The sequence below is a fragment of the Drosophila eugracilis genome, unplaced genomic scaffold (assembly GCF_018153835.1).
Source record: "Drosophila eugracilis isolate 14026-0451.02 unplaced genomic scaffold, ASM1815383v1 contig_90, whole genome shotgun sequence".
Taxonomy (NCBI): Eukaryota; Metazoa; Arthropoda; class Insecta; order Diptera; family Drosophilidae; genus Drosophila; species Drosophila eugracilis.
Window position 1 is genome coordinate 7,658,494 of NW_024573812.1, and position 11,407 is coordinate 7,669,900.

General features: G+C 41.9%; 4 protein-coding genes across 6 annotated transcripts in view; 2 read left to right on the forward strand and 2 right to left on the reverse strand.

Annotated features, from left to right (window-relative positions):
- The window catches only part of LOC108113043, a 27,706-nt gene extending 24,102 nt beyond the window's left edge, over positions 1 to 3,604 (forward strand). Inside the window, exon 4 of the mRNA XM_017223472.2 lies at positions 2,970 to 3,604. Within this exon, the coding sequence (XP_017078961.1) occupies positions 2,970 to 3,173 (204 nt within the window). The 3' untranslated portion in view covers positions 3,174 to 3,604. The remainder of the gene's footprint in view (positions 1 to 2,969) is intronic.
- Positions 3,596 to 4,992, reverse strand: LOC108113044. Of its 2 annotated transcripts, XM_017223474.1 has the most exons (3): positions 4,430 to 4,992; positions 3,999 to 4,125; positions 3,596 to 3,786 (listed from the first exon to the last, which is right to left on the reverse strand). In XM_017223474.1, exons 1-3 carry the CDS (start codon positions 4,882 to 4,884, stop codon positions 3,772 to 3,774), a joined length of 597 nt encoding a protein of 198 aa, XP_017078963.1. In that variant the 5' UTR covers positions 4,885 to 4,992; the 3' UTR covers positions 3,596 to 3,771. The 2 variants fall into 2 exon arrangements, with proteins under 2 accessions (XP_017078963.1, XP_017078962.1); XM_017223473.1 differs by having other exon boundaries at positions 3,596 to 4,125.
- A 466-nt stretch (positions 4,993 to 5,458) lies between these two features.
- On the forward strand, positions 5,459 to 8,976 carry LOC108112622 (cullin homolog 1). The gene is made up of 4 exons (XM_017222724.2): positions 5,459 to 5,622; positions 6,225 to 7,341; positions 7,404 to 8,450; positions 8,506 to 8,976. Exons 2-4 carry the CDS (start codon positions 6,466 to 6,468, stop codon positions 8,905 to 8,907), a joined length of 2,325 nt encoding a protein of 774 aa, XP_017078213.1. The 5' UTR covers positions 5,459 to 5,622; positions 6,225 to 6,465; the 3' UTR covers positions 8,908 to 8,976.
- On the reverse strand, positions 8,917 to 11,309 carry LOC108112627 (odorant receptor 43b). 2 transcript variants are annotated; one of them, XM_017222733.2, is made up of 3 exons: positions 10,533 to 11,309; positions 9,579 to 9,936; positions 8,917 to 9,525 (listed from the first exon to the last, which is right to left on the reverse strand). In XM_017222733.2, exons 1-3 carry the CDS (start codon positions 11,306 to 11,308, stop codon positions 9,448 to 9,450), a joined length of 1,212 nt encoding a protein of 403 aa, XP_017078222.1. In that variant the 5' UTR covers position 11,309; the 3' UTR covers positions 8,917 to 9,447. The 2 variants fall into 2 exon arrangements, with proteins under 2 accessions (XP_017078222.1, XP_017078221.1); XM_017222732.2 differs by having other exon boundaries at positions 8,917 to 9,936.
- Positions 11,310 to 11,407: the final 98 nt, after the last annotated feature.

The window sequence follows — 11,407 nt, forward strand, 5'->3', positions numbered from 1 at the left end:
GCCGATCGATGGATTTTCTTTCAAAAATTAGCACACACCCAAAAGCTGAACCCGTATTTGGGGGGCACCTGATGTATACAATGTGTTTCAAGGCCGGGCTGAGCGGGAATTTACAGCCAGTAGTCGATTTCTCATCATTTTGCATATGTTTGTCGAATTTATGGCTGTTTTTTTTTTTCTATATAATTTATTTATTTATTATTTGTTGCGTGTGCGTGAGTGTTAGCGAGTTGGTGTGCGGCATCATTTGCAAATTAGCTTATGGACAGGCGTCTCCCCTGGCGTCAAAATCGGCAAGATATTCCGGCACCTCCGGGGGCCCAGGTTTCAATTCATTTCCACCCACGGCGTTTTACACCACAATTGCACTTCATTTGGCATGGCAAGCCAATAAAACCGTTACACTCCAACTCCCACAAACATGGTAGGGTGCACAGAGAGAAAAATGTACCTATATTATTAATATATAAGGTTAATTTAGGATGTGTTAATGATTTGGTAATAGTGTAAAGTTCCTAATCGTGGTTAAAGAACTTTGGGGAATCACATTTGTCTATTAATTATTATATCTCTAATCATATTACCGAGGCTAATGAACTCTCGAATCTTTTTTGGTTATCAAAAAATTAAAATAAATCCCAAGAATAGACATCAGGTTTTCTAAAGGATTCAATCGATCATAATTTAGAAATTTACTTTTTCGGAAACAACTTAGAAACACCTCGAATTCCGCTTCGATTATTTCAGAATGTTAATTTAAACAGGAATTTTTTGGTAATACTAATTTATTTCTATTGAAGAAGTAAATTTTAGTTTTAAAAATGATTTAATATCCAATCGATCATCACTCATGAATATTCATTTCTTCGTGTGTACCGCTCGCAGCCAATACACTTGCAAATGCCGGAATGCGGTAATTGCCCCGCAGCCTCCGACTCCGTCATCTTTTGCCGATTACGTCTTGCCTTTTCACAGTACTTTGACTGATAAACAGCAGCGGTAATAATGAATACACATCTACATATATATGTATACATATATATCTCCCGACTTTGAACGGCATCACTAACCTCAGACAAGCGAATCATCAAAAAGGGAGAGAAAAGAAGCCGGAAGGCAAAAAATGTACCGCAAAGTTGTGTTCATTTCAATTTCTCATCTTGATTGTGTGAGTGTGTCTGGCCGAACTCGAAACACAGTTGATATTCGCTAAGAGATAATCGCAAGTTAGTAAATAGCTAAAAATAAGAAATTAATTTACGCAAAAAAGGGGCCATAACCATTTTAAGTAAGCAGCTTAAAAGTTATTTATAATTTATGATGTAGTTTATTTTAAAATAGTGAAGAAACAGTTGGTACTTAATGTATTTTTGGTAGTTTAGTTACAGGTTGGTAAAATTAGGAAGAGGGATTTTGAAATTTTAATGTTATATTTGTAATTGAAAGTTAATTTTTTAGAGTAGTAAAATAAGTTTAATTAAGTTTCAAAAACTAGAATAGTTTATAAAAGCGATGCATATATTTAAATTACAAATAATCTTTTCTTATCCCTTATGAAAGAATCATTTTTTAAGAAGGCCTACAAGTACCTGCCAACCGATATCCACTGTAGAGGGTTGCACAGAAAAATAAATGATCACCCGGATCGAAAACAATGCAGCTTAAAGCATACCGCAATAAAAAAAATCGGAAAAAACGGGAAAAAAAATTCCAAAAGCCGTCGCAATCACAATAAGATGCAAAAATAGGTGTGCACAAATTTTTGCAGGCAAAAGTGTTTGTTTGCCTTGTTTGCCGCAGCTCAATTACACACATGTGTGCCTGTGTGTGTTGAAAGCACTCCAGACACACACAAATTACACTTGAATGCCCTTTTAATGACCACATTGCGTATGCGCCGCTTTCACTCTTGAAATTCGATAAGCGATTCAATCTGGCATTTGACACAAGCGAGGGTTTTTAGTCTCATTTGCCAACATAGTGATTTTAGCCAACAGAACTTGGTCCTAAACTAATTGAAAGTGAATATGATGAAAATTCTGTAACGCCAATGTAAATTTCAGTAAGGAAATTTCTTCACTTCCTCCGGAAGTTGCTGCTGAATGTGTCGCAGTTGTTTGAATGCTGCAAGCCCTTAACTTTTAAGATTAGACAGAGCTACATATGTAGACTCGTATGAGCTGAGGTAATGCATTTTTTGAAGCTTGCACCTGACTGGTTGAGTGAAATTTCCAAAAGTGTTTCATAACTTTTAACATGTTTAGCGAGAATCGTCAAAAAACAACAACAGCAACACAAAGCATGAACAAAAAACTGTTAACGTTTTGTTTCAAGTCTGCCTTTTGCCTTTTTTTCGCTGTTACTGAAAAAGATTTCAAGGTTGTGTCGCTAAAAGTGAGACGGGAAAAAAACGAAGATGAGCACAGGCGAGGCAACAAAAGCGAAGAAAACAAAGCTCAGTGGGTCAAATTGCTGTTCGTTGGAGCCCTTTTTGTTGGTTTATTTTTTAAATTTTTCAGCATCTGACCACGCCCTGCTCAACTGCAAATATTGGCAGGCACGAGACGATGTTTGGACCGTGATTTATGGTTAAACATTTTGCGACCTGAAATGCCCCAATGAGCTCGAAAGCCTAGCTTTGCTTCGACTCGAATAGGATCGGTGCGCTTATGCGTGATTAAAGTGATCATAATCAATGTCAATGGAAGATTGTCTGCCGTCGTCGATGGTCAGCGATTTACATAATAATTATAATTACTTAATTGCAGACCCAAGTGGCATTTTCAGTGGAACTTCTCAATCTCTAACTGGCTCAAACTAAAAAGAAATCAATAAAAAATAGTTAACGAAACTTTGAATTTTATAACCTTTAATTATTTGTTATTAATTTGTATCTAATAGAATATGTATATTTAAGGGAATACAAGTTTTACCTTGCTTGACCTATTGTATGATCTTTCCTTTCACAGCCATCCTCACGACCTGAGTCGGACTTTACGCTCGACCTGCCAAGGGCCGAGCAGCTGCGCTTGAAAATGGAGAAGGAGAAGAAGTTCCGCCAAAGATGTCGCTTTATCACCACGTTCCTCAGCCTGGTCTTCTTCCTGCTGACTGTGATGGTGGTCAGCTTGGTATTGACCCGCGGCAAACGGATGTTCGGCAGCATGATTTGAGGATTCCCATTACCAAACGACCACTACCGATGGCTAGAGCCAAATTAGTTAGTCTCTAGTTCCGACTCGGCTAGATCGAGAGTCAGCAGAATATTACAAACTTCAGTGCCAACCACAAATTTAAAACGATAGCGAAGCTCAAGTTTAGTGTTAGTGGTAATCATAAGCTCATCGTGGTTTTTTTTTGGCAGGGCAGGACCGCCACAGCCGCAGTCGCAGTATTGTTAATAAATTATTTATGTGATCCTAGTTGTTAAGTCCGAGTGAGTGCATTTGTTTCTGTGCGTACGCGTTCACTGCCTGTATCCAGCCTATCGTTTGTCAAACCTATCGTTAAGCCCATCAAACTGTATTAAGTCTAAATGTATACCTAATTATAGCTAGAGTCTTGTGAAAATGCGAAGAATAAACGGAATACCGAGTACATTTAATTAACATTTATTAATATGGAACATACACGCACAGGCGAGTTGAAAGCATCGGTTCTTTTGAGAGTTTTAATGCCTTCGGGGGCTTCAGCGGCATCTTCGTTCTTATAGACATATATATATATCATCGTAATCGTTATCACAAGTGGTTTTGTTTTCCTTTTGATTCGTTAAACCTGAACCAACTGCGAGTGGGAGAAATGCACAGAACTTAGTTAGTAGTGGGCTTAGTTGGCTATTGGCTGGCAGCTACAGCGCAAATCTACAAAGCGTTAAATAGCTACGAAATAAGGCAAGATCTGCTGAGAAGTGTCGAAAATGGCGGTGCGTCCAAACGAATCGTTGGCGTGTGCTCATGTTTGCTATTTCATAATATGCGTATGTTCTGGCGATTGACCTCGAACAGTGTGTGGTCCTCTTCGTCGCTATTCACGTCCTCAATGGCCATGGGAAGTGGTGTCAGCTCCTGATTCGCCCGGTCGCCCTGCACTCCGTACTTGCGCTCTGCTCGTGACAGACGCAGACTATAAAGATTAGCGATTGATTAGTATTATCAGTTTTAACCGATAGTATACAAAATCTTAAAATAGGAAAATATGAACCGAAAGATCATCTACATGATGATTGTATGATCTTAAATATTGTTTTGTATAGATTGATGAATTTAATTAATTGAAAGGTTTACCAAATTAGTACATTAAGCCATTATGATTATTTAAACATTCAAAGAAATAATAATTTGCAGTTCATGGAAACCATTTAGCTCAGGTCATTGAATGTTAACGATGAATCATAACCCATAACTGAGAATTGAGTTCTTTGACTTACCGATAAACACGCATCACGAGCAGCAATATAGCCGTACTGGTAATGCCCACTAGTATGTATACCACGGCCTGGCCGGGAAAGTCAATATCGGGAGTCACATGTGTCCGTTCGGCGTGTACATCGTCCTCAGGAATTCTTCCTGGGGACTGGGCAACCGGAGCCTTTGCATCTGGCTGCGAAGCTAATGGCAATACAGGGGCAACAGGAGCGGGTGCCTCTTTATCTACAACGACCATAGAATCCTTCGGTCCCGCCGGAGGTTCTTCAATCAGCACTTTTTTAACGGTCTTGCTCTTCTCCTGTTTCTTGGCCTCCGGTTCGACAACCGGCGCACTCTTTTCCGAAATTTCCACAGTCTTTTGGGGCGCCTGTGTGACTGCTGCGTCACATGTTTGCTGGTGGAATAGTACCAGCAGAAGTGCTATGCCGACTAGGTAGAAGCAGCGGCAAAACATTTTCTTCTATGCAACTCAAATACGTTACTAAATTTAGCAGCTTTTTAGGATAAACAATGACCTTTTTAAATTTCTTTACTGTTTTTGTTTTGCTTATCGCCAGAGTTGCCACACACAGGAAAGCAACTGATAAATATATTTAGCCTTTTATATCTGGTCACACTTGACAAGAAATGGTTTGGGTCTGGGAAAATACAATTTTGTCAGTACACTGAAAACTTTTGATTTACTTTAGGGATTTAATATATTCCCTATTTAAGGTGAAGACTTTTCCATGAAGCTTTTTGATCTGCAGGATGTGGTTTTCATTTAAATCGGCCTAGGCCTAGTATTAGACATAAATAAATTAAATGGGGACAACGGTATTTATTTGCTTGTATGTATCGATACTTTATCATCAATACATGAGAGGAAGGCTTTTTCAAATAATTTTGGAAGTATTCGCAGGCAGTGATCATATCTACTGTTGTAATTTATCCATCATGATTTCCATGATTTTGGAACGCCACTAGTAGTAATGTGCGATTAGTGTATGTTCATAAGTGTAATCGATTTATCACCACCGACACATTCGTACTTGGTATTACTGCTGAAGTGTCGTGCGGTCACTCACTTTTAATAGTTATAGTAATAAACGAAAGTTAGTGATTTTGCCAGAAAAGCAGTTGATTTAATTATAATCACAATTGCGAAATCAACTTTTTAATTAGTTTAGTTTTAAACAGCATCTGGAAACAGGTAATTTTAGTCGTAATCAAGGAAAAGGCACCGCCAGACGAAATTTGGGGCTGTGAAAATGGCGAACAAAAGAGAAAAAGTGTGTGTGCTCCAAGGGGAAATCAAATCACGACGTCACAGAAAGAAAACGCAGGCACATAGGCATTTTTCCAGGAAAATTGATTTATTCGCGAGGGAGCAATGAATTTTTTGAAAGTTAAAGTTATTTATTGCAGTGCAATGGTTATGTGCGCTAATTTTTTTTCTGTCTAAATATGTAATTGTATGTGTGAAGACGAGGGCGAATTCGTGTGTGTATGTTTATTTAACCAGGAAGTTGGGTTTTCGAACACGATCTATCGATAGGCGGGGGCGGTGGAGGGGCTCCACTTGCCGTCCGATTGGCCAATACCCTACATTACAGGGCATATCCGACCATGTTGCATTGCATTACACCTTGAGCTCAATGTGTCTGTGTAAATGTGTGTATTCCGCAAGCCTCTCTTTTATTGCTGTGACATTGGATCATAATAGGCGACCTTCGGGTCGTCGCTTTTAACGTGGCGAGGCCTACCACATTCCCTCTCCCGTTCCGTTTTTGTACTGTTTCGTCTCGTTTGCAGATTGACATTTTAAATTCCAAAATCGGAAAACATATTCGTCAAGATTCCGGCCACAGCTCCCAGGACGAGAGCCGCCAAAAGACGCCACCTAGACAGCAGCAGCAATCCCCCGTCGCCAGCGCCGGATTCGCCACCTAGGGTCATAGCCTCCTCCAGCCCAGCGCAACTGCAGGCACAGCATTCTCCAGTGGGAGAAGGCAGAAGCCCGTTGCCACCACCCACCGCCACAGTTGCCGCCAAAATGAACCGCTCTAGCAATGCGCAGACCACACAGAAACTCGTCAACCTGGACGATATCTGGAGCGAACTGGTCGAGGGAATTCTGCAGGTGTTCGAGCACGAGAAGTGTCTCACCCGCAGCCAGTATATGCGTTTCTACACACACGTCTATGACTACTGCACCAGCGTGAGTGCGGCTCCCAGTGGACGGAGCAGCGGGAAGACCGGTGGAGCCCAGCTGGTGGGTAAGAAGCTGTACGACCGGCTGGAGCAGTTCCTCAAGTCATACCTTAGCGAACTACTCACCAAGTTCAAGGCCATCAGCGGTGAAGAGGTGCTCTTGTCGCGTTACACCAAGCAATGGAAGTCGTACCAGTTTTCCAGCACCGTCCTGGACGGCATTTGCAACTACCTGAACCGTAACTGGGTGAAGCGCGAGTGCGAGGAGGGACAGAAAGGTATCTACAAGATCTACCGCCTAGCCCTAGTCGCTTGGAAGGGACACCTTTTCCAGGTGCTCAACGAGCCAGTTACCAAGGCGGTGCTCAAATCTATCGAGGAGGAGCGCCAAGGCAAGCTAATCAACCGCTCGCTGGTACGCGACGTCATTGAGTGCTACGTGGAGCTCAGCTTCCCCGAGGAGGACGCCGACAACGAGCAGCAAAATTTGTCCGTGTACAAGGATAATTTCGAAAGCAAGTTTATCGCTGACACGTATGCCTTTTACGAGAAGGAGTCGGACGCGTTCTTGTCCACTAACACGGTAACCGAGTATCTCAAGCACGTAGAGAACAGGCTGGAGGAGGAGACACAGCGGGTCCGTGGCTTTAATTCAAAAAACGGGCTCTCCTATCTACACGAGACTACGGCGGAAGCGCTTAAGTCCACATGTGAACAGGTGGGATTATAAACTACATCCCACCTTCTGATTTATGTACTGATCAAATTAATTTATTTCAGGTTCTCATTGAAAAACATTTGAAAATATTCCACACCGAGTTTCAGAATCTGCTCAACGCAGACCGCAACGATGATTTGAAAAGAATGTACTCGTTGGTCGCCCTCTCGCCCAAAAACCTGACAGATCTCAAGTCTATCCTTGAGAATCACATACTCCATCAAGGCACCGAGGCCATTGCCAAGTGCTGCACTACTGACGCGGCCAACGATCCCAAGACGTATGTCCAGACCATCCTGGACGTGCACAAGAAGTACAACGCTCTCGTGTTGACGGCGTTCAATAATGACAACGGATTCGTGGCCGCCTTGGACAAGGCGTGTGGCAAGTTCATTAACTCAAACGTTGTCACAATCGCAAACAGTGCTAGCAAATCGCCCGAGCTGCTAGCGAAGTACTGCGACCTGTTGCTGAAGAAGTCATCCAAGAATCCAGAGGACAAGGAGCTCGAGGACAATCTAAACCAGGTGATGGTCGTGTTCAAGTATATTGAGGATAAGGACGTCTTCCAAAAATATTACTCCAAGATGCTTGCTAAGCGCTTGGTGAATCACACATCGGCATCGGATGACGCCGAGGCCATGATGATCTCTAAACTGAAGCAGACGTGTGGCTACGAATACACCGTCAAGCTTCAGCGAATGTTCCAAGACATTGGCGTCTCAAAGGATCTTAACTCCAATTTCAAACAGTACCTGGCCGATAAAAACGTAACCATGGAAATTGACTTTGGAATCGAGGTTCTATCCTCGGGGTCGTGGCCTTTCCAGCTGAGCAATACCTTCCTGCTTCCCTCCGAGCTGGAGCGGTCAGTGCGACAGTTTAATGAGTTTTACGCTGCCCGCCACTCTGGTCGCAAGCTCAACTGGCTTTACCAGATGTGCAAAGGAGAGCTGATCATGAACGTAAACCGCAACAACTCCTCCACCTACACCCTGCAGGCCAGTACCTTCCAGATGTCGGTGCTGCTTCAATTTAACGATCAACTGAGTTTCACAGTCCAACAACTGTTGGACAACACCCAGACACAGCAGGAGAACTTGATTCAGGTAAGAACGAATCCGTCCGTTTGCTATCTGCCTACTTAAGGGGATTATCTTTTAGGTATTACAAATACTGCTCAAGGCAAAGGTGCTGACCTCCAACGATAATGAGAACTCGCTGACGCCCGAGTCAACGGTAGAGCTGTTCCTGGACTACAAGAACAAGAAGCGTCGTATTAACATCAACCAGCCGCTGAAGACTGAACTTAAAGTGGAGCAGGAGACTGTACATAAGCACATAGAGGAGGACCGAAAATTGCTGATCCAGGCGGCGATCGTCCGCATCATGAAGATGCGCAAGCGACTCAACCACACCAATCTCATTTCGGAGGTGCTCAATCAGCTGTCGACGCGCTTCAAGCCCAAGGTGCCCGTGATCAAGAAGTGCATAGACATCCTGATCGAGAAGGAGTATCTGGAACGTATGGAGGGACACAAAGACACATATAGTTATCTCGCTTAAGTTTATGTTAAATGTACAACAACTTTCGCTGTTTCATCTATGCAAGCCATTAAAAATATCATCCATATACTTAGAGATTGTGTAGACCCTCCGCGCCCCCTCCTACCCAGCCCGAAATAAACTGCCGCCGAAACATTCGAACTGTTAGCGAGCTAAACATACTCCATGCTTTGGCATTCTATGTGCAATTCTAGCCAACACGTCACTAACTTCATCTTCCGTCACATGAGAGCATTATTTTAAGGAAATGGCCAGCCGCAGGGAGCAATATACCCCATAGACATAGCCCTCTGTAGAACCAGATTACAATTCCAATTTCCGAGAACAAGAGAGGTTCACACCAACCAATAGACTTCTGCAGGGGCTGTATGGTATATATAAAAAGCGATTTTCTTTATTACCCATTGTTTGATCAAGTTTTGTTTTAACTAGCTTAGGTTATTCATAATTCACTGTACGCATATACGATTATTATAAAACTACGAAGCAAAACGTGTTAAGTTCATAAAACGATGTATGTTTACCTATGGTGCGGTTATTTTATTCCTGAATCTGTAATTTCTGGTCCAGATTCATTCCGCTGGCAATAGCGTAAACGGTGAAGGCGAACTTGGCCACCTGCAAGAATTCCGAGTTTTCTTTGTTTGTCTTTCGAAAATTAAAGGACTTACATTAATATTAGTGGCCAGGTTAATGTTGAATATGTTCATGGCCGTAAACGTCATGGGCTGCTGGAGCTTCTGCAGAAACTGAAGGGCTGTGCGCTGGTAACGCTTGTCCTGCATCCACCAGGCGGAATGGAACAGTGCATCCGCCAGCTCGTTGCAGTCATCTACGATGGCGTTGCAGTAAAAGCAGAGCGGGAAAGTCTGCAGGAGGACCGCCATAACGTAGGTGATAATCCCAAATCGGGTTGACTGATCGGCGAACAACACCATATTTATCATGATGATTCCCAAAATGGATCCGCATATAACGAATTGGGCAAAAATTGTGCCAGAGATGATTGGTCGGATGGCCTCGCAAAAACTGGAGATACAACGAAAAGATATTTTCTCTAATAATCAAATAATAATGTAATCAGTGATTCAGGTAACAAAGTGTATCAAATACACTAATTGGAAGATATTAGTAAACCTACAAGTAGTTCAATCCACCAATTTTAAAAGTTTTTTTGTTTTAGAATGTAAAATGGATACAGATTTTTTAATTAGAACTTTTGTTTGACAAAAGTTATACTTCAATTTAATTATTTGTTTGATACAAGATGATGTCACTTGAAGCTCATTCAAAAAATTTTAAAACGTTTTTTTGTTTTAGAATGTAAAGTAATGGTTACAGAATTTTTGTTTGACAAAAGTTTTACTTTAATTTTATTATTGTTTTATTATTCTATTAGAAGCTTGATTAAAATCATTCCTTCATCAAAAACTTAATAGTATAACAAAAACTGTGATTCTGTAGTACAATTTAAAAGTGAGCATCTATATATTTGTATTACTAATAGCAGTAAGTTTCAGTTGAAGTTATAAAAATAATTTTTGTGACATACCCATGTATTCAATTATAAAAAAGTTATGTTTAATAAAATTATCTATTTTTAAGAAAAGATTACCGTCACTTACTTCAGCATGGTTCTGTGAGCCTTGATGCAATCCACCAAGGATTTAAACATGAAGTTCGGATCGGAATGAGTCTCATTGCTGACCTCGCCCAGATTGACGATGCGGTCCTTAAGCAGCAGTATGTGGCAGCGGAGGGCAGCAACGAAAATCACTGGATAGGAATCGGTGGCCGTAGCAACGAATATAGCATATCCCACAGTAAAGAATTCGAGAAAACTTTGAATGTACAACTGAGTCCGATCGACTCGCCAGTTTACAAACGGGTAGTATGTATTAAACGGGACACGGTCGTGGAAAAGTCCGTCAACCAGTGTGGAGGTCGCGTACAGAACGTAGACCACGATGAAAATTAAATACAACCTGGTAATGACGGCCACCATATCGCGCATCTTGCGTTTCTCCTCCGGCTTCACGCAGTACATGTCCATCTCATCGAAATGTTTGTTGGCCAGCTCCAAGCGGTGCATGTAGATTACCAGGGTGAAGTACTTCAGAGCGAAGCACCAGGTGTTTAGGCATAGCTGCAGGGATTGCAACAGCAAGTCCGGCGGAAATTCCGCCAGATGTATTGTATAGTTGATCGGGAAACTCACGGGCAGTATGAGCATATTATAGGTGAAGGAGAACACCCTCCAGATCTTGCGACCTACCCCAAAATCGTTCCACAAGTTAAGGCCCGAGAATCGAAGCGTTTCTAGCAGATAGGCATTCGAGTCTCTGGAACTGATTGGCTCCGATATAGGAGCTGGGTTCATGAGTTTTAAATGTCCGAACATCTTTAATTTCAAACGTTTAAGGCTGGAAACTAACTGCAGAGCAGAGTGTTTCTAGGCATTTATAGCTGGCGAATTGTAGCTCTTAATTGCCGGTTGCCA

Coding starts and splice junctions, on each gene's coding strand:
- LOC108113044 (XM_017223473.1), bottom strand. CDS start 4,884: ATGTTTTGCCGCTGCTTCTACCTAGTCGGCATAGCACTTCTGCTGGTA. Junction 4,126..4,429: donor CTCGTGATGCGTGTTTATCG/GTAAGTCAAAGA, acceptor TAATCTTTATAG/TCTGCGTCTGTCACGAGCAG.
- LOC108112622 (XM_017222724.2), top strand. CDS start 6,466: ATGAACCGCTCTAGCAATGCGCAGACCACACAGAAACTCGTCAACCTG. Junction 7,342..7,403: donor TTAAGTCCACATGTGAACAG/GTGGGATTATAA, acceptor AATTTATTTCAG/GTTCTCATTGAAAAACATTT. Junction 8,451..8,505: donor AGCAGGAGAACTTGATTCAG/GTAAGAACGAAT, acceptor ATTATCTTTTAG/GTATTACAAATACTGCTCAA.
- LOC108112627 (XM_017222732.2), bottom strand. CDS start 11,308: ATGTTCGGACATTTAAAACTCATGAACCCAGCTCCTATATCGGAGCCA. Junction 9,937..10,532: donor GCTCACAGAACCATGCTGAA/GTAAGTGACGGT, acceptor TTGTATCTCCAG/TTTTTGCGAGGCCATCCGAC.